General features: G+C 45.1%; 2 protein-coding genes across 2 annotated transcripts in view; both read left to right on the top strand.

Annotated features, from left to right (window-relative positions):
* Positions 1-24,971, top strand: part of LOC134855657 (uncharacterized) — a 505,026-nt gene that overhangs the window by 174,902 nt on the left and 305,153 nt on the right. The gene's annotated exons all lie outside the window — the stretch shown is intronic.
* LOC134855032 (uncharacterized) lies at positions 24,077-24,769 on the top strand. Its single transcript, XM_063871412.1, has one exon. The coding sequence runs from the start codon at positions 24,077-24,079 to the stop codon at positions 24,767-24,769; it is 693 nt and encodes a 230-aa protein (XP_063727482.1).

Here is a 24,971-nt window from a genome sequence, read left to right on the forward strand (position 1 = left end):
GTCCTCATTTCTTCTTCGAAATACCTTAATACTACTGCTTTCCATGGAAGGCTCACAAACTGCTCCATTGTTTCTGCCTGTATGTCAGACGACGCTAAAGTCCCGTACGCCTTCTGCTTGAGGGTGGTGCCTTGCAACATCGTTTCCAGATAACCCTCCATGGCTTTCCCATCTTCCAGGGTCATTACATACCCTCTAGCCGAGTTTCGGTATTCTAACATCTCCATGTATCCACCGGTGGGTTCATCTATCAACACAGTCTCCGACACTGTTAGTCGGTTATATTCCACTGGTATTAGTTGTCCTGCGACACTTCCCTTTCCGTGATTCATGGGAGATGGCTTGAAGTCTTTCATTGTGCTCTCTCCACATTGGCTGAGTATTTCCATTTCTAAGGTTGCTCCAGTCAGAGTGCGGTCACTCCTTTTAGATTTATAACCTGTTGACTTTATCCCCGCCATGAGAATGGGTGGCACCATCGCTATGTCAGTTAAAATTTTATCTGTGCCAGACAGTTGATAATCACCTTGCCCCAAATCCATGACCTCCTCAACTCGTTTCCTTTTCGCTGAGTTAATAGATTTCATTGATATTTCTGAATCCACCTTCGTATTTCCAACTCTCCTCGGCATCACTCTGCTGCCTAACTTCATCTTCATCGCATTGATTTATTCAATCACCAATTTTGACCGCATCGTCCCTCTCCTGGTTCTCGACAGATACACCACCTCTCCTTTATCGTCCTGCGGTGTCATCTTGATGGAAGAATTCGCTTCACTTTCATCAGTGGCCGAGTCGATCAACAACTCACTCAGTCTCCCTTCACACTCATCAAGCTTGTCAAGGAGTTCTCTCATCAAGGGTTGGTTGAGACCCGTTTTCAGAATGGACTGCTTCCCATAGCTTTGAACCACGGTCCAGACTTCTTCCATAAACGCCACTCTGTCGAGTTTGCATCCCGTCCTACTCTCGTGGTCTCGGTGATGTACTTCCCATTCTTCTTCGGGCAGCGTTCCCAAGAAAGGTACTCTGGCCGAGGCCTCTATTCTTCTCCTCCTAGGTGATTCCATGAGGATTCTCTGGTCGTTATTTCTTGAATTGCCAGGAGAGCTGCTCTCCGGCAAATTCCGTTTCATTTCCATAAAGGCTGACGGAGGCTCCAGTGTCGAGATGCCTTCATCCGCTGGCTCAGTCGTTTCCAACGTATCTGCATTGTTCTCAAGATCACTGAAGATATTGAAATCCAGGCTGGACGTTCCTCCTGTCGATGCCCTGTCGTCTTCCCCACCAGCTTGATCTTGTTGCATGGGTTCTTCGGTTTGACGGCTTCCTCCCTGTCCGTCATCTCCTTCTGACTTATCCTTGTTCGAGCTCGATGGTCCTTTTTCATCATTGTCGGCTTCTTCCTGGAATCTCGGTATGAGCAATGTACCGGCCGATTTATCTTCCTCTTCTCCATGGACCACTTTCATTTCTTCGCAGCCGAAGGGTGCTAGGAAGGTTCTCGTCTGCAGTATTCCTCCCACTTTCATCTCCTGTTTTACGCTAGTCATGATTAATGAGGCTTTAGGCAATTCGATCCTGCCTCTCATCCTCATCGGAGCTAAGCCTAATCCCTTCCACTCCTCATCAAATCTTCCAGGCTTGGGAGTCGCGGGTTGCTTATTCGCCTTCTCGTTGCTTGATCCGTATATGCAAATCGTGTGTATTGTAACACGGCGGCATTTCTCCCTACAAAGTATGGATCCATCGTTCCCACGAAATTCCCTACTCTCCTTTCGTTGGTTTCGAATGCTCTCAATCTAGGAGTTTGTACCACGGAGACTGCTCCGAGCAAAATCCTTCTTATCAGAGGGAATTCAGGGATTGCCTCCGGCAGCTTCTTGTAATCGCCCCAGTCCTTCGTCTCTCCCCTCACTTTGTGATATGCTGCAGTGAGACGAGGCACTCTGGTTATTTCACCATTCGTTCAATCATAGGGTCTCAGATTCCAAAGCTTTGGAAACACCTCGATGTGTCCTCTTTCTACTTCTCCCATGCGATCACGGAAGTGATCGTCAAAATTGATGACTGTCATCTCTGGCTCCGATATTTTCGCAAATAACAGATCTTCACTCATGAGCTCCCGCAATGTGTGCTGCTCACACCAGTTCAGTGTACTACCGTCCACTGCCGATATGAGGTTCAGGTGCAGCACCGACCTCCTATATGCTTCCACTTTAACGTCAGGGAACGCAAACGTGACAGCTGGTCCATAGATCACTGTCACGAACTCCGTGACTCCTCTGATTAGCGCCAAGGGATCGGTTCTCATAGCCAAGCTCAGATCGGTTAACAGCGGCATGCCTCCAACATGTCGTCTAACATCTTCCTCTCTTTCAATCGTCTCGTCTTCTCCCGTTCCAAAGCGATTTTGTTGTAAGAGATACTGGATAAGAGTGTGTCTCAGGTCTCTTATCTTGTTCCACGAGTCCGTGGATTTCTTCATATCCAAGTTCCTCACTCTCTCTCTCATCTGCTCTGGACAACGTGCCAGTTTCATCAGTCCTCCCAAGTTTCCGTGGGTAATTGAAATCAATGTTAGAAGTCCGTCTAGCCGCAAGTTCTGGATTCCATCGGTGAGCAGTATCGCCGGTCCCTTCACGAAACTCTCTGCTCCAAATGTCACGAACAAGGCTATTAGTTCCACTATCGATACTTCCACTACTGCTTGGAGGAATTCTTTTATCCGAAGTAGTGCGAGACTTTCGGATAAACTTTTATCCGAAGTAGTGCGAGACTTTCGGATAAACTTTTGCCAAGAAGGATGCGGTCCATCCGGCTCCCAACCCTTCCAACATGCTGTCTGTCCGTTCAAAACCCTCCTGTCCCTTCACTTCCTGGGTCCAGAAGGTTTCCAGAGTAATCTGAGACATTCTGTTCACAAATTCAGCGGTCTTTTCTCTGGCATTTTCCGCCAGGTTCACCTCCTTCAACAAGTAGGCATGTATCTTTGTGATCATCACGGGGCCTTGCTCAAAAGCATCTGCACCCAATGCCGCTACTCTAGGGTTCAGGTGTAGCCACTGGTTGGCTTCCGGCTTGGTTCTCAGAAACATCGCCTCCAAATGAGCTCTCGTCTCTAGTGAATTTTTCCTTCTTGTGTCTTCACTTGCCACTTCCATTGCTCGGAACCATAAGTCGTTGGACATCGCCGCGATCACTCGATGGTCGTCGTCTACTCCTGGTTTCAGTTTGAGCTGTCGACTGAAATTGGACAGTTCCAACCCCAGTACCTCATCCAATACTAACATGTGTAGCGCATGGTCCTTGAATCCTCTCATCGCGTTTGAGATATCTGACCACACTGCAGGCAGTTCAGCCTTAAGTGGCCTCAGGTTCTCCATCTCTATCATGCGATTCGGGGCTGATATGATCACATCATATTTTCCTTGCGAAAGTAAGGTCACAATCGCATACACAAATTTCAGTCCATCCGGGAGATGTGCATATCCTGGAGACAACGCAAATACTATTCTCGGCGTCACTTTGGTGAATGACCCCTCCTTCGCCGCATCCACCACTTCACCCATCGACTCAAGGATATCTTTTATCGCGGGCCATACAGCGTTCTCTGCCGTTGTAGGATCTCTGAGTCTGCTCAGAAAACCTCTACTGTGTAGATGGTCATTGATGCCAGCAAACACAATCGTAATTGGGTTCATGTCCGTCTGCCTTTGCACCCCTATAGCCAGAGATATCGATTGCAGTAGGTCCAGGTCAACCGCTGCCAACATTACGACGTCCGGCCAAAACAGAGATTTGGAGGTGTACACGAACTCTAAATTCTACTAACATAATCTTGGCCTTCCTCATTTCTGCTTTGTCATAGGCGGCGAAGATGGTCTCATCTTACTTTATCGCTTTCAATCCGCCATATCTTTGGGCATCACCATCTTGATTCACTAGTTTTGGGTATACTCTCTCCTTCACATGACCAGGGGGTGTCGTCAGCTGCCTGAATATCTTCACGTGTTGTCCAATCGGCGCTCTCGTCGGCAGGAATCTTCCTGGTCTCTCTTCACGATTCCCCTCATCATGATTCAACCTCACAACTTGCAATGGTCTCGCATTCACTGGCCCCATTGTGTTGTTAGAGGGCAGAGTCTCTAGGTCAGCAAATCTCAAGGCCGTCGTGGAGCTGAAATTTATACTAGCGGCTATCAACCAGTCTACGCCGGTTATCGAGTACAATCTGCTGACGGATAGCGTCGCTCCATTCAGCATCCTCCTTGCATCTTCGATGAAGCTTACTCTCTGGAGATCCAGCTTCATTAGCTCGTCTTTGTATACATGCCAGAGAGACGGTATGGGTCTTGACCACATCAATGAGCCTCTGCTCGGACGTCTCTCCTCTCGACTGTTACTTGTCGTCTCCGATCTAGTGTCCGATCTAGTGTCCGATCTAGACGTGCCGGCTGTCTCTTCGATTGGATCGACAGGTCCTATCCTTCTCCTAGGATGTATGGTCCTCCTCATCGGCGCTTCTCCCAATCGATCTTGTACGTCTGTCCTCTGACCTGGTTCGCTGGAGCTTTGTTGCCTGTAGTTCGTGACGACCGGGACCGTACCCAAGCGTGTTTCCAAGCTAGGAGGCACAAAGGTGGTAATCACCGCGTCACTCACTGTTCCTTCTTCCTTCAGCACTCCTGTGTCAAAGAGTTCTGCTTCCAGCTCGTCCAACCGCTCTTGGAAGACTCGATTCAACCAAGCTTGTCCTTCGATACTGTCGAAGTGGATGCCGTCCGTGGTCAGTCTGGCCTGATCCATAGCTCTCAACTCATGTTCGATGTCCATGAGGATTATTCTTCGAGGTTCCTCAAGATGTTATTCCACCTGACGACTCCCTCGTCGTGCCTTCTTCCTGATGCTGTCAGGCTTCTCGTATTCATTGGCACAGTGCAAACGGTCAGTACCGCGCAATTGAATTTCTGCCCGAGGGTAGTAAACAAACACACCATCATTGACTCCCATAGCGCTTCCTGCTCATCTGAACCTCTGGAGATGTCATTCGTCCCAACTAAGATCATCACATTGGGGATCCTCCCTGGATTCATCAGTTCCACCATTCGACATAACTGGACTATCGTCGCGCCTCCAAAGGCCATCACCGTGGTGACCCACTAGGTCCTCAAATTCGACAGCACTCTGACCAAGCTGTCTCCCAGTATCAGATGAGATGTCCCGAGTGGTGGTTGCTGCAGATTTACTGCCGGGCTCCAAGTCGCTCGATTGAAGCAAGCTCTCGGATCTGTCTCCGGAACTCCCGTGAAATTATATTTCAATTGATTATTCTTTTGCACGTCTATTATGCGAGACACTTTCTTCGCTGGCATCTTCCGTATTCTTCTCTCTGGGGCCCTCGAGCTCCCCATGAGTGGTGTCACGTCACTTATCCCCTGTCTGATCACGGTCTGGGAGAGTCGTACTCTGCCCGTGTCGTCAATCGTTCCATAGGGTGCAGTCACCCCGGAACCTGGCGCATTCTTGTTAGCGACCAGTCGTCCAGCTGTCTCTATCAGCTTCCTCACTGTCTGTTCCACGACGGGGTCACCCAAGGTGTCACTAGGATCCGGGATTGTTACTCGATTTGTCTCTGCTGGGAGCCGTGTCTCCGTTGTTCGACTCATTTCTCGAGGCGTCAAGAGCTCCATCGGGGACTGCCCACGAGGAATATCCCTTGCAGGTATCACTGTCTCCACGGCCGTTGTCAACGCCATCTGTTCCGATCGCTCTTTGTAGTCCGGCCTCAAGCGCTCAATTTCTTGGCCCTGCTTTTTGTTGCAGTCTTCAAACAATTTTCTCCACATGTCTCCATCTTCCTCCATCTGGAGCATACTTTTGGTCATCTCGTCCAGCTCCTTCTTCGTACTTTTCAGTTCATCGTTCATCTCATCCAGATCTTGCATGGTTTGGTTTGTCTGAACTTTCTGTGCTACTTTCGCCCTTTTTAGTGGCACAGCTGCTCTCAGTGGTGAACCAGACGAGGCCGCCTCGCTGTTCATCTCCCGATGCGTTCTCGTCAGCCCAGGTTTGGGCTTGGAGGGCAATGGCATCTCACCTGGTTGGTAAGTCCTAGAACTTCCCAATCCAGGCTCATTCGCCAAGTCACTCCCTGAGAGAGCCCCGTTTCTCCACCTCATCACTCTCATGTTCGGGCGGTCTAGTACTCCCCTTTCCTCTATATGCTGCCATCAACAGGACTTCTGTGGGGCGGTCCCCACGGTTGTCGTACCCCAAGATGTTGATCAGGGCGGTCAGCAACATGACTACCTCTGGGTCCTCCAGAGCGACGTCCCGATCGATCAGCCGACGATAGATCGCATCTATCATCGGTCCTACATATGCCTCTGCCAGGTCCATCAATTCATCTAAGTTGAAATTGTCCATACTGTTCTTCAGATTTGATTTGATTCGATTCGATTCCAAGGTTTTGACTCAAGTGAGTAATTAAGTGATCAATCAGGATCTAGAAAAGAAGTCACAAATATCACACTTGTCAGTTTCACCTTAACATATATCGTTAAAATTTGCTTAAAAACAGTTCAGATAAAAAGATATTTATCCTAAAATTTATTAAAATCAATTGGTCTCTAAAATTTTGGAATTCTACCTAAGATTGGACAGTCCAAACTTTGGATCTATTCCTAAGATTGTCATTCAGTTGTTCATGGTCACTAACCCCTACTTACCCATGATCTTAATAACCTAACACATAACATAACATAACATAACACATATTTCATACAACTTAGTCTTTGGCCTAACACCCTCTCGCACGTCACTCAGCCTATACTTAAGTAATATTTCTTATGTAGATATACTTGTATGTTCGTATCAGAGAATATCACGTGTACAAGTGCGTACAATTACCGAGGATGCATTCTTCCTCTGTTTGGATCGTACACTGGAAGCGAGAGCTCCTTCACGTCCATTTCCACAAGGAAGTCCCTCAGCCTCGTCAAGGACAAGACTAGGTTCTCTGGGTCCACGTGCTGCTTCTCCGTCGCCCTCGTTATCAGGAAGCATAAGTATTTTCCCGGTATCTGCGACGCCGCCGGAGGTAAGGCTGCTACGCCCCCTACTCCTGGTCGTTGCTTCCACAGGAACTCTATGTTTTTATATTCTCTCTTAAAATCTGCCGCTAACGCTGTCCTAAAACTCATGTCTGCTGTGATTGCTATCGCACATGTTCTATTTGTGAGTATGAAATCACTGTCTGTTAGTATTATGTTACTAGAATATTCATTTGGTAAGTTAAAATATGACTCAACTACCCTCCCTATTTCAGGTTTCTTAGGTTCTTCGCCTGTTTCTGCTTCTAAGTCTCCTGTTTCTCTTGCTATTTTTAATTTTTTTTATCAAGTTTTCAGTGTGGGTAAGTCCTACCCCCACTCCCCGGACAAAAATATCCATCGACGTCCCCGTCGATCGCATACCGGGTATCAAGTCGAGGTTAGAAGCTGGAATGAGTAGTCGTCCTTCCTGGGCAGCCCAGGAAGGATCATCTCGTTCGGTCTTGATGTATTTCATGCTTTCACGATCTACGTCTTGAATCGTGACACTGGTGTCCTCAGGATCCGAGGTCGTTTCATTCAGCCACTCTAAGACACGCAGGTTCGTCAAGTCTTGTTCATATGACTGCTGTTGCTCGTTGTCGAATTCTACCTCGGGTTTCGACCAGTCGTCAACCCACTCATCGTCGTGATCATCGACTATGTCAATGTCTTGTGACACAGTTATTTCCTCTAGACCCACTACTTCCTCCACTATCTTCTTCAGATCTATCCTATCCACTACGAAGTCGTCACCGTAAGGATTGTATTTCTTTCTTGGTCTCGACCCGTCCTTCTGACTAGTCTGTATCGTGAACGGAAGATCCGGTTCCAAGTTCTTGGGAACTGCTGTCCGTTCGGGATCCTGCCAATCTTCCTCTGCGTAGGGTAAGGTTTCATCGTCCGCTTCGATCTCCCCGTTTGGATCCAGGTCCAGCGGTGTATCCGTACCTTCCTCTATGACTTCGTTTCCATCGTTCTTCTCCCTGGTGCCCTTTTCATTGACCTCACAAGCAGGATCCATCATTAGATAATCCCCTTCTTCCATGTCTGCAGGTATACACCAGTCTTCTGTCGATGGGTTGTGTGGCTTGATGTTCTCATAGTGGGCGGCTCGGCCAGTACTCAGTCTATAAACGCGTCCCTCCTGGTGCACCTCTGTAATCATGAAGGGTCCCCTCCATTTTTTAGGAGCTTTTTCGTCCCTTTCGGTGGTATAACGTTCTGAAATACCCATACGTAGTCTCCCACCGAGTAAGCCTTTGCACCAGCTGCTTTCTTGTCGAATCTTTTCCTCTGCCTTGCCTGTGCTTGCTGAGTATTTCGTCTACACAAATCATTCAACTCCTGTTGGCGTCTGATCACATCCCTCACGTAGACCTGTGGGAACCTTTTCTTTCCCTCATACTCTGGGTAGAAGAAGGTTAAGGGTAAAGACTTTTCGTGTCCAGTTAGCATCATGTGTGGACTGACTCCGGTGGTGGAGTGTTGCGTGCTGTTATATGCTCCCATCACCTGTGGAAGGTATCTGTCCCAATCGGTCATGTACCTGGAACAATATACTCTCAGCATCGACACTAACGTCCTATTCTGTCTTTCCACTAAGCCATTCGTCTGAGGGTGGTATGTCGTGGAGTGAGCCTGAGCGACCTGTGAGGGTCTCATAAGCTCTTTCGTAAGCGCTCCTACGAAAGCTGTTCCATTATCCGATTGAAACGTCATCGGACAACCATGTCTCGCTATCCACGTATTGATTAGGTGGTCGCATGTCTCCTCCGCCGAGGCAATTATGCAGGGCACGGCCTCCGCATACTTCGTAAAATGATCTATCATGACCAACACCTGATTATAACCACTATCTGTCATGCATATTTTCTGGTGATCTTTCTGCACCACCTCATTGAATTCAGACGACTCGATCAATTGTAATGGAAATCGCAACTTCCTTGGATCCTTGACTTGTTGGCATGACAGACATGCTGTTACCCACTTCTCGCATGCCTTTTTCATTCCAGGCCACTCAAAGCGCTTCAGGATCCTCTGGTACACTTTGTCGATCCCCTGATGGCCCATCTGATCATGTGACCTGAATAATAGTTCTGTCTGATAGAGTTGCGGTAACACTATCGCATTATACTTGTATAGGACTCTGTCTTCCTCCCTTCTTTTGCAAGCCACAGTCCCGTCTTTGTTCAAATATAACCTCCCTTCCTTCTGCATGAAGTATTGTCTCAGGATGCGATAACTATCTTCCTCGAGGTCCCCTTTATCCGGAGAACCATTCTCGATCCACCTTTTCAGGTTGCTTGTCATGCGATCATTTCTCTGCGCCCTGAGAAGATCCGAGAGTCTGTATCTCGCCTTCAAGTACGTCTTCATGACCCTCATCTGACTATTCAGCTAATTTGGCTGGTGTGTGTCTTCTTCCATCTTAACGCACCAAATCTTCGCCAACGGCTGTGTTTCTTGTTTAAACGGCTGAAGATCAGTCCTGACTACCTCTTTCTGCGGCAACAGATTTATCGAACGCTTCGATACCGCTATTGTCTCCAAGTCATCCGCTGCGTTGTCAAAGACTCTTTCGCTTGGTATAAGGTAGCGGTCGCTGTCAGGATCCTGGTACACCTCTCTGTCCAGGTCCCTTGCCCGAGTTTCCACTAGTAGTGTGTGTATCGCTAGTTCTGACAGTTCTGATCCCGAGTTCGAGTTCATGTCTGAATAGGTGTCCATTCCTGAGTTTCGGGAATCGTCATCCGTCGAAAAGGTTGTGCTGGAGACTGCACGCTCCTCCAGGTCATGTTTTTGCCTTCTTCGCATCCATTTGAACTCCCCGGACAAAACCTTGTTCTCTAGGTCTTGTTTCTCATCAGGAATTTTCTCGTCTATTTCAGACTCCCCGGACAAACTTTCTTGTTCCGGGCGTTGATCTTGGGCTCGCTGGTTCTTCTCATCATTCGTCTCCCCGGACAAATAGTCTTGCAGCAGGTTTTGTTCTAACTTTCCACCTTCCTTATCCTGGTCCACAAAGGTGACGGTTTTTTTTTCGCTTGCTGCTCCCCTGTTCTTTCTGTCCGTAAGAAGTACTGGTTAAAATTTCGTGGGGTATTGAGGATACTAGTTGCTGAACTATTGTCCTACAATCCCTCTCGTTCTCCTTGGATAGGGTCCTCCTTGGATAGGATCTTTATCTCGGCTGCTTTCTCTACAGGTAACTCAGGATGTCCTGGAATTGGATGTCCAGACTTATCCAACCAACTCGTTAAGGGAAGCGCTTCATAAGTTTCTTTGTCCAGAAACGAGAATCCCTCCTTTATTTCCGCCTGATTGGCCTGCTTCTGCTCCAATCTTTCATAGAATTCAGTTTTGTTGCTGAGGTTGTCAGCATTCTGGTGTTTATCACGCATCCTATGTTCGATTATCATATGGTAGCCATCCAATCTTACTATCCATCTACCAATATAACTCTGATCCATCGAGTATGTCTTCAACCAGGATAACGCTCTGTTGTCCACGCGTAACTTGAAGGGAGCGCTCCCCAAGTATGCGCGGTACTTTTCCACGAAGGTGACTACTGCAAACATTTCTGCCTTTGGTGCGCCGTATTTCATCTCTGTGTCACTCAAGACCTTGCTGCCGTATGCAATAGGACGGAGAACTGTTCTTCCGTTCCATTCTTGCTCTTGATGCAAGATTCGTGAGATGGCCACCACCGATGCGTCTGTGTCAAGAACATACATGCCCTTCTCTGTAGGCATGCCCAGCACTGGCGCTTCGCACAGTTCCCGCTTTATGTTCTCGAAAGCAACCTGTGCCTCATCGTTCCATTCGAACTTTTTCCCCTTGTTGCGCATCAGCTTCTGCATCGGATACACCTTGTCCGCATATCCTTTTATGAATTCCCGGTAGTAATTGGCAAACCCTAGGAAGATCAGGAGCTGTGTGTCCGTTCTGGGAGCTTTCCACTTCAACACTGCTTCCACTGCTTCCGGGTCCGGCCTCACACCATGCCTATCCACCATTCTTCCCAGATACTTTATCGAATCCCTAAGGATTTCACATTTCGATGGTTTGCACTTCAATTCTGCTCTTTTCATGCATCCAAAGACCTCATCGAGCCTATCAATGTGGTCTTCCAGGGTCGGTGTCGCTATGACTACGTCATCCACGTAACACATCACGAGATTCCCGTACTTCTTGGTCACTCTCGTCAAAGCCTGAGCCATCAGTCTTTGAAAAGTGGCCGTTGCATTGGACAAGCCGAAGGGCATCCTCTTCCACTGGTACAATCCCAATTCGCACGCGAATCCGGTTTTCTCTCTGTCCTTCTTCCGCAGAGGGACCTGCCAGAAGGCAGAATCTAAGTTCAATGTGGTGAAGAACTTGGCATCACCAAGCTTAGATAGGCTCTCGTCTATTCGCGGTATCGGGTACGCATCTTTTATCATTACCGCGTTCAAATAACGAAATCCGCAACAAAATCTAAGCTGCCCCCTTTCTTTTTCGCCATTACTACCCCGCAAGCCCATGGCGATTTAGAGGGTTCTATCATGTCGTATTCAAGCAACATTTCTATTTCCGCTCGCCACGCTTCCGATTTGTGTGGCGTCATTCGCCTTGCGCCTTCCCTATGGGGAACGGCGCCCTCTTCTAGTTCGATTTCGTGCTCGACGAAATTACAGCAACCGATATCCGCCTTATGTTTTGAAAATACATCTGCGTTCCGATTTAGGAGGTCCCGCAATTTTTCGAAATCTCCCTCACCTATTTTCCCTTTTAAATGTTCTATCTCTGGCAAAACCGGTTTGTCAGATTCTAGTTCATATGACGAGGGGCGTTCCGGAAAATTCGAGCAGCTTGATAAGCCGTCGTCCGTTTCGGATTTCATTGAAAACAATTTATGAATAGATTTTAATTCCATAATCCTCTTTAAAATTTTATCTTTATTGGCATGATAAGGACAGTCTTTCACACTATACTTCTTCAAGTTTTGTGTCTCCTCATAGTCGGTCCTCATCGGCAAAGCGTAGCCAAGCTTCTTTCCACGCTGGATTGAAACTGTGGTGTCCAGTGTGTTCAACAACACACTGACACACAGTCCGTTTCGCGTTACCGAGAAGCTCCGGCCTAAAATCACCGAACTCTGACTATTTGGATTCGGTACTAAGCAAACCTGTTTACTATCACTTAACGAATTCAAATTTCTCATTCTAAAAATTGCTACCACAGCTTGTCCTGGTTGTAGTTTTCCTTTTCTATCCAAAAACATTGGTACCTTGTTTTCGTCTGTTATTATCCCATTAATTGGTCTCTTAACATACTTCCGGTCCGGGTTTCTAATCCGTATCAGACCGTTGTTCAAGTCAATCATCACGTTAAAATTCCTGACAAAATCTCTGCCCAAGATGAATTGGTCGGCTTCGTCCAAATTCTCTACCACCAGGAAGCTCATCCAAAAATCCCGTCCTCCCATGTGGAGGACCGTTATTGGTGTTCTTCCGGCTACGTAGATAGCTCCTCGATTGGCGGCGGCCAGTCGGAGGTTCGTTGGAATTAGATCTTCCCGCGTGAAGCCCATTCTTTCCCAACTTTTTATCGGCATCACACTCACTACCGCTCCTGTGTCCAGAAGCCCTGTGACTCCGATTTTTGTTCCGTTGGTGTCGAGCAGATGTGCGGTCACATCTGCTTCATACCCAATGTGTACTGCGTCTTGTTCCATCATGGCGTCATGGCCTATCCTGCGGACTTTGAGTTCCTCCTCACCCAAATAGATCTGCCCCATTTGGTCATCATCTGTTGTTACATAAGTCCTGGTGTAGATACTGATTCCATCCACGTTCAGCATCACTTGATACGGCCCATAGACCTCTAGGTAGCGTCCATGAAGTTTCTTCATGCGAGGGCCACCCGTCGTTAGTAGTGCTCGCACAGCTCTCGACTCGGTGCGTGGTTCCACCTGCCTCAGATAATCTGCATATGTGTCCAAATGCATCAAAGTGAACTTGGATGGTTCACTCAGATTTCTTATTACCTGGTGTCCAGCCACTGAGATTATCGACTGTATCTTGCTTTCTTGCGGCACCATGCCGAACCTCTGACCGGAGATCACATTAAGTTTCATGCTCAAACTGCTTGGTGCTTTCGTTTCTTCGAACTCCGTTGCTTCGAAGGTATTCAGTTGCTCCTGAAGTTTCTCATTTTCCAGTTCAAGTTTCATTTTTTGCTCGATCTCTTTCGTCACCAGTTCCTGCTGCACTCTATTTAGAGCATCCCTCGCGGCTGCCTTATAATCGATCTTGAAGTCATCAGCCGCAGTTGCTGGTCCCGGCTCACGTGTCTCCTCTGTTACCGCTTGCATTTTCTTTGCCGCCAGCTCTTGAGGTTTATCCTTTCTGCGTGCCTCCGCTTCACTCAAAAGTCGAGCCTTGCTGGCTTTCACTCCTGACAAAGCTTCTTCATGTCTTGGATGCTTTATGTCTGCCACTGCATCCCAGAATTGCGGACAATCTGATTTAAAATGACCTTCCAAATTGCAGAAGAAACACCTCGGGCCGAATTTTGCAATTGCTCCTCTCATGAAATCCTCATGGTCCAATTCTGACGCATCTTCGTCCTCGAGGCTAAAGCCTAATGCTTTCATGCCTTGTTTGTAAGCTGGGCATGCTGACACATGATGGTCCGTTGAACTGCAATTGGCACAAGAGCGTCTCTTGTCCATATCATCCCTCGGTTTGTACCAATTGTTCCCTTGGTTTGCTGGTCCGTTGTTAAAATTGCCATAATTGTTCTTGTAGTATCCAGATGTCGAAAGAGGTTTCAACAAAAGATACTCTTTTGACTTGAGCCTCAACTCCTCCGGTGTTGGCGCATTGGTTGATAGTGTTGTGTAATGCGTTGCTAGCATCGTTCGAAGTTCATCATTCTTCACACCATCGATGAATTTTGAGGCTACGGCTAGGTTCATCCTTCGGTTTGACTCATCCGGTTGGCTGCGTCTTCTCAGCATCTCCAAGTCATCGAGAAACTTGTCTATCGTTTCATCTTCTCGCTGCCTCCGTTTCTCGAAGCGCATCATCGCTTGGTGCCCCTGCACCCCTGATCCGAAACGGTTTAACAAGATTTCGAAGATTTTCTCAGCTGTGTCACGCTGATATTGCTTCTTGGCCATGACAGAGTTCAGGGCTGTCCCTTCCAAGTTGCTGGTGAGCGCACTGCATTCCTGTCTCTCCGACAAGTCCTCTTCCTCGAAATGCAGCTTCATTACCTCTATCCAGGTATCAATACAGCCATCAGATTCGTCTTTATAGCATCTTGGTTTCTTAAAGACTCTTCTGGACTTCTCACTGCGTTCATTGGTTCTTGATAACCTTGTAAGGAATGTCTCCAAAGACCTGTTTAGGGTTCAAATGCTGTGGCCATTGCCGTAGCATTCATTGAGTGTCCCGCCTGAGTGTCCTCACACCTCGTCAAAGGCTCTGTATGCGGTGCATCCCTGCAATCCGAATCGCCGTGAGTGTTTCCCGCTTGGCCCACATGACTCCTCCTCGGGCTTGCATGCCCCCTGTTACCGGAATCACTTCTCCCAGTCGCATGTGTGCCTTGCGTTGGTCGTTTGTTAGAGGTCTGTCTGTTCCCCGTTGAACTTGTTCTACTGTTCGGGCCCCATGTTCCATTACCCCTTGTGGCATATCCTGATGAACTGCCCCTGCCTCTAGTGGATCCATACGTCTTCCTCTTTTGATGTTCATTGAAGTTCACCCTCGGCTCCCTGCTGGGACCTCCCGAGTTCGGTTCTCCTTCTTTTGGTCCACTCTTGCTGCTTAGTAGCCCGTCCAACCTATCCATGATAGCCTGAGTTCGCCTCTCCATCATCGCGTCTATCTTTGTGTCAAGAGTCCCAAGAGACTGCTCTTGCTGAATTCTTAACTTCTCCATGTCGTCTCTTAAGCGTAACTCTCGCTGTTCCGCCTCTCTTGTCATTCGCGACAAGTTCTTCGCCATATGCTCGTCCGTTCTTTCTTTCAAGCGTTTTTCGCTCCTGCCAACTTCTTGCCTATTGCGGTTTATTTCTTCCCGCAGACTTTCTCTTTCAATGTGAACTGCTCTTTCTAGTTCACTCAGTCTTATGGACATCTGTTCATTTTGTTCTCCTAAACTGTCCACTATGTTGTTTAAGGCTTCCTCTAGTGCTGCCCCGTTATCCACGAGTGGCGCCACTAGTGGTGGTGTAACCCTGTCGGTCCCAGGTAGCTTCGTGCTGGTCGAGATCCGGGCCTTGACTCTCTGCCTCGACGTCTTTTCATTATCCACCTCAGGATTCGCCAATGCGTTGCCTAGCCCTCTGATTCTACTCTCTCCAGTTTGCGGCTCTGAATTTGTCATAATCGCGAAGCCTCTCGACTGGCCCGGTGTGTTTGCTTCTTTACTTATCGTTGTCACCACACCAAATTTGTCCATGGTTCCAGTCTCTCTTCCGACGTATGCCTCATTCTCCTGGGTCGAACTATTGAGGCTGACTTGAGACCCAAAGTCCCCTTGCTCTTCTTCGTCCTCTTCCTCCTGGGATTCACCTTCATTTCCTGCGCCTCCTCTCATGGTGAATGGGAAGATGTTTCCTAAGGTGTTCCTCATTCTTTCTGAGAACGATGATGACGTTGTTTGTTTCTCAGTTCCGCCTGCCATCATAGTGTTGTCTGTCGGAGATCTTCTAGTTGCCGCTATTTCAGTTGAGATGTCGGACAGTTCCGACATCTCCTCTCGATCCAATGTCCCGTTGGAAGTGGCAAAATCATGGCCTTGTTCTACCGGAGTAGATTCACTCGCCAGCCTTCTGCCTCTCCCTTCCAGTCCATGTACTTCCTGGTTGTCGTTCATGGAATGGTCCGTATTGACCTCCACTTCTAATAGTTCTTTTCGCTCTTCTGAGATCTTCTGGCTCCTTGTTTCAACCATTTTGCCTGAAACCGTCTCCCCTTTGTCGGTCCGGGCTCGTTTGATCCAAACCACAAAAGGATCGGTCATCGTTTTTCTTTGCTTCTCAGGTATGAATTTCCTAGAGCTATTACCTCGTTTAGGTATCCTTGACTTGTCTAGACTCATTTTCTATCTGTCACTTCTTAATGCCTATACACTTAATTTGATTGCTAGTGACCTTATAGTTTTATTACCAATAAAATGACACAACACAATAAATTTCACAAGATTCTATAAAATAGTGACCACGAATCCTTGTACGTTATCAGAGTACAGTTTGTATATAATTTATTCACACTAACCGATTATCGGTCGTAAGATTTGGAAACTAGCACAATATGATGTTATCAGTCAATTTAAAAGATAGTGTACTCACTACCCAATCAAGCACAGTTTATGTTGATTTAAAATCAAAAACAAAAAAATATAATGACAGAAAAAGAATATCTCTATGAAAAAACGTATGTGTAATGTACTTGTAGTCGGTCGCAGTACAATAGACGAACTTGTCTTTAAAAAAAAATAAACTTTCCCTGCTCGGTGCTGCACCAAACAGACAAAACTTTGAAGACAGTAATTTTCTCAAGTGGGCGTCTATTGCACCCACCGAGTACTGTGTTACCTATCTGCCTTCGGACTGCCCGAGCTAGACCTACTACAATCCTCAGGGCAGTCACTTTTCACAAAAACGTATTGTGTTACAATCCACACCAATGAATTACGCTCTTTTTAGTTTAGTCTTAGTGTCGCGAATATCCGAGTTCGGACCTGTTTTGTTTTGGTCTGGTTTTTATTGAAAGGCAAGTTACCAGTGCAGTCACTGATTCCTAGCCTGTCTGCTAATTACCTAATACCTCTCACTTTAGTCTGTCTTCCGTCTACCTAAGTCCTTTAATAAAATAATACCCCTCCGGATTGGGTCAGACCCTTCCGTACTAACAAAATCTAGACCCCTCCGGATTGGGACCCCTCTGAGTTAGTTAATATAAGACTCCTCCGGATTTGCACCCCTCCGAATTAGCAACTACAAGACCCCTCCGGATTCGGACCCCTCCTAATTTGAAAAAAAAATTTGACCCCTCCGGATTGGGAGCCCCCCGGTTTTGTAAAAGTAGCTTTTCGGAGATTTCCTTCTTTCAACCTATACCCCTCCGGATACGTTCTCCGATGCAATTTTGCTCTTTCAATTAACTAGGAAGGGTATGTACTACTTTCCTAGACCCTTCCGGATTGAAGTTAAGCCTCTTATTTGACAATTCACACTAACGGTGAAGGGTCCTATCGCTCGCCTAACTTCGGCTCGAATAAGGTTTTTCTGTGCCTTTAGCCTTCCCTTTTCGTCTAGAACGGCCTAAAGTTACTTTATTCAACCGCTATTACCTTTTGGTAGGGGTATAAGGGCTTTTCTACAAGAAATTTACAAAACGTGAAGGGTCTACCCTCCCAAATTGGTGAATTTGCTAAAAACAATCTCAAAAAAAAATTTCACGCTTACTTTTCCGAAAAACTTTTGTCCCTATCAGTAAGCTCAGCTAATTTCTGATCTATTGGTACCAAGATCAACTCGATATGCCTAGTAGTTCCAAAGTTATTAACCAAAACGTCTTTTTTCCAAAATCAAGAAATTTCTCTCTTATAGGTTCCGCCTAACTTTTTCCGCAAATCTGGTCCTTTCGACCTAAAAATTATTGATCCGAGCTCAGAAGGCCTATAATCTTCTAGTTCAATGCAAAAGACCCGATCTAAAACGCTTTAGTTGAAAAAATTTGCGAAAAACTATGCTACCTGTACCCCTCCGGATTAGCAACTACAAGACCCCTCCGGATTCGGACCCCTCCTAATTTGAAAAAAATTTTTGACCCCTCCGGATTGGGAGCCGCCCGGTTTTGTAAAAGTAGCTTTTCGGAGAATTCCTTCTTTCAACCTATACCCCTCCGGATACGTTCTCCGATGCAATTTTGCTCTTTCAATTAACTAGGAAGGGTATGTACTACTTTCCTAGACCCTTCCGGATTGAAGTTAAGCCTCTTATTTGACAATTCACACTAACGGTGAAGGGTCTTATCGCTCGCCTAACTTCGGCTCGAATAAGGTTTTTCTGTGCCTTTAGCCTTCCCTTTTCGTCTAGAACGGCCTAAAGTTACTTTATTCAACCGCTATTACCTTTTGGTAGGGGTATAAGGGCTTTTCTACAAGAAATTTACAAAACGTGAAGGTTCTACCCTCCCAAATTGGTAAATTTGCTAAAAAAAACAATCTCAAAAAAAAATTTCACGCTGACTTTTCCGAAAAACTTTTGTCCCTATCAGTAAGCTCAGCTAATTTCTGATCTATTGGTACCAAGATCAACTCGATATGCCTAGTAGTTCCAAAGTTATTAACCAAAACGTCTTTTTTCCAAAGTCAAGAAATTTCTCTCTTATAGGTTCCGCCTAACTTTTTCCGCAAATCTGGTCCTTTCGACCTAAAAATTATTGATCCGAGCTCAGAAGGCCTATAATCTTCTAGTTCAATGCAAAAGACCCGATCTAAAACGCTTTAGTTGAAAAAATTTGCAAAAAACTATGCTTCCTGTACACCTCCGGATTAGCAACTACAAGACCCCTCCGGATTTGGACCCCTCCTAATTTGAAAAAAAATTTTGACCCCTCCGGATTGGGAGCCCCCCGGTTTTGTAAAAGTAGCTTTTCGGAGATTTCCTTCTTTCAACCTATACCCCTCCGGATACGTTCTCCGATGCAATTTTGCTCTTTCAATTAACTAGGAAGGGTATGTACTACTTTCCTAGACCCTTCCGGATTGAAGTTAAGCCTCTTATTTGACAATTCACACTAACGGTGAAGGGTCTTATCGCTCGCCTAACTTCGGCTCGAATAAGGTTTTTCTGTGCCTTTAGCCTTCCCTTTTCGTCTAGAACGGCCTAAAGTTACTTTATTCAACCGCTATTACCTTTTGGTAGGGGTATAAGGGCTTTTCTACAAGAAATTTACAAAACGTGAAGGTTCTACCCTCCCAAATTGGTAAATTTGCTAAAAAAACAATCTCAAAAAAAAATTTCACGCTGACTTTTCCGAAAAACTTTTGTCCCTATCAGTAAGCTCAGCTAATTTCTGATCTATTGGTACCAAGATCAACTCGATATGCCTAGTAGTTCCAAAGTTATTAACCAAAACGTCTTTTTTCCAAAGTCAAGAAATTTCTCTCTTATAGGTTCCGCCTAACTTTTTCCGCAAATCTGGTCCTTTCGACCTAAAAATTATTGATCCGAGCTCAGAAGGCCTATAATCTTCTAGTTCAATGCAAAAGACCCGATCTAAAACGCTTTAGTTGAAAAAATTTGCAAAAAACTATGCTTCCTGTACACCTCCGGATTAGCAACTACAAGACCCCTCCGGATTTGGACCCCTCCTAATTTGAAAAAAAATTTTGACCCCTCCGGATTGGGAGCCCCCCGGTTTTGTAAAAGTAGCTTTTCGGAGATTTCCTTCTTTCAACCTATACCCCTCCGGATACGTTCTCCGATGCAATTTTGCTCTTTCAATTAACTAGGAAGGGTATGTACTACTTTCCTAGACCCTTCCGGATTGAAGTTGAGCCTCTTATTTGACAATTCACACTAACGGTGAATGGTCTTATCGCTCGCCTAACTTCGGCTCGAATAAGGTTTTTCTGTGCCTTTAGCCTTCTCTTTTCGTCTAGAACGGCCTAAAGTTACTTTATTCAACCGCTATTACCTTTTGGTAGGAATATAAGGGCTTTTCTACAAGAAATTTACAAAACGTGAAGGGTCTACCCTCCCAAATTGGTGAATTTGCTAAAAACAATCTCAAAAAAAAATTTCACGCTTACTTTTCCGAAAAACTTTTGTCCCTATCAGTAAGCTCAACTAATTTTTGATCTATTGGTACCAAGATCAACTCAATATGCCCAGTAGTTCCAAAGTTATTAACCAAAACGTCTTTTTTCCAAAGTCAAGAAATTTCTCTCTTATAGGTTCCGCCTAACTTTTTCCGCAAATCTGGTCCTTTCGACCTAAAAATTATTGATCCGAGCTCAGAAGGCCTATAATCTTCTAGTTCAATGCAAAAGACCCGATCTAAAACGCTTTAGTTGAAAAAATTTGCAAAAAACGATGCTTCCTGTACACCTCCGGATTAGCAACTACAAGACCCCTCCGGATTTGGACCCCTCCTAATTTGAAAAAAAATTTTGACCCCTCCGGATTGGGAGCCCCCCGGTTTTGTAAAAGTAGCTTTTCGGAGATTTCCTTCTTTCAACCTATACCCCTCCGGATACGTTCTCCGATGCAATTTTGCTCTTTCAATTAACTAGGAAGGGTATGTACTACTTTCCTAGACCCTTCCGGATTGAAGTTGAGCCTCTTATTTGACAATTCACACTAACGGTGAATGGTCTTATCGCTCGCCTAACTTCGGCTTGAATAAGGTTTTTCTGTGCCTTTAGCCTTCTCTTTTCGTCTAGAACGGCCTAAAGTTACTTTATTCAACCGCTATTACCTTTTGGTAGGAATATAAGGGCTTTTCTACAAGAAATTTACAAAACGTGAAGGGTCTACCCTCCCAAATTGGTGAATTTGCTAAAAACAATCTCAAAAAAAAATTTCACGCTTACTTTTCCGAAAAACTTTTGTCCCTATCAGTAAGCTCAACTAATTTTTGATCTATTGGTACCAAGATCAACTCAATATGCCCAGTAGTTCCAAAGTTATTAACCAAAACGTCTTTTTTCCAAAGTCAAGAAATTTCTCTCTTATAGGTTCCGCCTAACTTTTTCCGCAAATCTGGTCCTTTCGACCTAAAAATTATTGATCCGAGCTCAAAAGGCCTATAATCTTCTAGTTCAATGCAAAAGACCCGATCTAAAACGCTTTAGTTGAAAAAATTTGCGAAAAACTATGCTACCTGTACCCCTCCGGATTAGCAACTACAAGACCCCTCCGGATTCGGACCCCTCCTAATTTGAAAAAAATTTTTGACCCCTCCGGATTGGGAGCCCCCGGTTTTGTAAATTAGTAATAATATTAGTAATACTATACCCCTCCGGGTTTGTTTAATATCCGAATTAAGGTGCTTAACTCGGATATTCGCAGTTCGGTGAAGGGTCACTACAGTGCAGCACTGTCGAGCCCCCCACAGATTACTATCTTACTTTTTGTACCAAAAGGGATACAAAACTTGTTAACGATACCCAACAGTCGATTGTTGTTGTCGTTGAGCGCCTTCTTGTTGCTCCTTGTACTGCTTGCCGGATCAGTCTTCTCCCAAGACCCTTCCGGATTGAGCGCAATTTATCATTAACGTGCTTAAATGCTCAAATAACCCTACAGTACAAGCCTCACAAACAGGCTACAAAATTGATCGTAACGATCCTGACTGATATAAATGCCTCTAACAACAATATATCTATCAACAACAACGGGGGGTCGGATCACATCTTGTCTGGGGGGATGATTTCTACTGATTTTTAACTTTTTTCTGTTTTTGGTTATTTTTTATGTTTTTTGTTTTTCTTGGGTACTATACTACTTTTTGTTTGGTTTTATATATATCTTCAATTGTTTTTGGTCACAAACCTCTCAGGGAACGAGGGAATGGCCGATCCCCCCACCCTTCCTGATTCGTGAATTTTCGGTCTTAACTAAGTTAAAAAGCTATTCACGGTAATCCGGAAGGCTTCCGCGTTCCGAACTACGCTTCCGCCCCGGCGGTTTAGGCCTATTAAGGGCGTTAATATGAGCATCCGCTCGGCGCGGAGTGCTCGTTAACGGTTCTGCTGGTCATGATGTTAAAAAATAATAACACCCAGGAGCGCCATAAAAACATGTATGTAAGATTCGCCCGGAAGATACATATCGACGGAAAATAAAACTAAGTCCTAAGACGACTGGCTAACGTCTAAACAGAGCTTTATATGCTTTTCACCGTCTCTACCAAGCCAGTACTTTCGGTGGTCTTTTCTAACATCGGGTCGACAAAAACGTTACTGCTTTCGGCTTCGGTCAAAACACTCAAATTAACTTAATTACATGCAGAAATAGTGAGCTCATGGCTGGGTCTCAGTATCCCCAGACCACGAGGTCACTCCTAAAAACAGGGCTACTACTTATTGAATTATTATTGTTTTTGTTCAGTAGATAAAAATCATCATCTCCATCGAAGATGGATCAACCCTTTTCCCCAACTCCTAGCTTCTCATCCTTATCAAAATGAATCCAGTTGTTAATTAAATTCAATTCAGGACATGACAAGAAGCTAAAAGTTTATATAACAGGATAAAAGTTTCAGTCCCGAAACCCTTCCGGATTCTTGAATCCACTGAATCAAGTATGTTAATCTTGATTTCTCCGTAATCCGGAAGGCTGTCTTCCACCCTTCACCGTTGTCTGCAACGGCCTTGCAACTATTGTAGCGACACAATAGTTGCAACTCGGAACGTTCTCTGTCACCTCCGTGATTTGTGGTCGTTTTTTATCACAATTTCCGCACTTCTCGCAATCGCAGCTAATGTTGTTCTGTTGCTTTTCAGCTTTTCTGCCAAAAATGGCCGTTTCTGACGTTTCTCAGAAATGATACTTAATCACTTCGAAAATTTAAAATTTAGGAATTTCCGAATCCTTCAACCTTCACGTTTTGTTCAATCGTTCAAATAACGTTCTTAATCCTCCAAAATTACCAACTCGGAAGGCTCGCTGCTAAAAATGACTAAATTGCAGAGATTGCATTTTGGCACATTCTGGTCGAATGTCACACTTGTAACACTTGTATATTATATTATCTCGTGTCGAGTTGCGTGTTCTTATTGAAGAAACGTAACCCGTATCGATTTTAATTGAAAAGGACTTAACACTTGTCATCTTCTTTTTTCATTATCACTTCCATATCTAAAAAATTCCAAGGATTTTGACTGGAATACATGATGAAGGGACTCATGACTGTAACCTCGGTTACTATGATACTTTTGACCTTCTGATTACCATTTGATGGGTTAGAAGAAGAGCACCAAATAAGGCTAGGAGAACAGTTGATCAATCAACACTTGTTGGGTCCTCGCATGCTAAGCCACCATGTATGTGGGGTATTTGCTGTTACAGTGGTGCGTGCATGAGAGCAAATATTTCTGATGTGAATATTGATTTCAATAACCCCGAAGGACTCAAGGCTAGATTATTAGATCATATGTGGAGCTATTTTGTACAACATTATCAAGAGAACAATGCCTGTTCATGGACCTTTTATTGTCTATGCAACAACTGCAGAATGAATTACCACACATGATCAGAATTGGGGAGAAATCCCTTCGCATTGCGAAAATCCACCACCACAACAACAACAACAACAGTATGGTGCCGAGCTAGATTCCACCATGTGCTTCGAACTACCATGCCTATGATGTCCTTCGCTGTACTTCAAACACCCTTAATTTTCCGGCGGTACTCGCCAACCTCCAATCTTCTGCTCAGTCTGTAACGCTCCAGGAAAAACGTCCATGCTTATGGACGTCACAAGCTCATTCGCTTGCTGGAAGCGCTCTGATCACTCAAATCAGCTAAGCAAGCTATTTATTTCTAATGAGGTTATTCATCTAATTGACGTCACACCATGACAATCCGCTGTCAATTCCATATACAATTTGTCAACCATGCTCATTTTTCTGTACAGTTTTGCCAGTTGACAAACGTTCAGCTCAAGGTCAAACTTTTAAATATGAATGACTGGCACACAAACATCAATCATAACACATATTTTTAATAAGTTTACCACAACAATTAGGCTAAAACGTATATAAAAATCGTATGCGGTAAAATTTTAAGTGAACAAACGTTTTTCATTGTTTGCTGGCCTGTCTGTTTTTTTTTGGTTTGCTCTATTTCCACAATGTTTGCGGGGTTTCATTACTTTCGAGGAGTTATGTTATTTCAGAGTAGTTTGAAACAAGATTTTTTAATTGAGTTTTTTCAAAAATAGAGTTTGACGAAAATCGCTGCTAGAATGCCCGGGGACATCAAAGCAGTTTATCCCTACGCACACACAATTGTCAATGGCGTCATTCGGGACACTAAGTATCCTGGGACGGCGTGTCATCGAATGCTGGAGGTCCATCGTAGATTGAAATCTCTTCCCTCTAGTTCTCTCATGAATAGACACTGGAAAGAAATAAGATCAACTTTGCTATGGTGTGGGGGTCTCTTAGAAGATCGAAGTACAAGTCACGCTTTTAATGACGATAATCACTGTGACTTGACTACTATGCTTGAGGATGTGCAGTCCAACAGCAACGAGAATGGATTAGTGAAGAAGATCTCACGAAAAAATTTTCTGGGCGATCACATCAAGAAAGCCTCAGTGCCTGATCTTGGCGAGGGTGGTAGCTGGTCGACATGCACCAATGGATGCGATTCAGTACCTCCGAATGACGTTGCTCATGCTCAATTTAATTCAAGAATCGCTTTCAAACTGGTTTGGTGCCCTCCGTGTTACGAAACATTCGTGCTTGTGGACGACGAGGGTAAGTTGTTAAAAGTGGGACAACCAATCATTCCCGATGAAAATTCAACGTCTAGTTTAGTGTCCGCTATACCTGATAATCTGTACAGAAAGTCAAACTTTGCTTTGACCAAAGGAGGAATATACGCGACGGTTGCTGAGGGCTATCGCAACAAAGGCCCGATGGCTGGAACATGAACTGATTAGTTGTCGTTATATGAGGGCAAACATACAACTAGTTGAAGTAAAAAATATCAGCATTATTTTTTAGGTGTTACTTAACGTAGGGAAGACAATCATTGAAGTAGTTAGTTTTTGCTTGAAAAAGTTGTCCAGAGAAAATTTTCAAAAGTTTTGCGTCTTACCGGAGTTCAGTAACACCTTTCCAAATGTCTGTTGT

The sequence above is a fragment of the Symsagittifera roscoffensis genome, chromosome 10 (genome assembly GCF_963678635.1).
Source record: "Symsagittifera roscoffensis chromosome 10, txSymRosc1.1, whole genome shotgun sequence".
Taxonomy (NCBI): Eukaryota; Metazoa; Xenacoelomorpha; order Acoela; family Convolutidae; genus Symsagittifera; species Symsagittifera roscoffensis.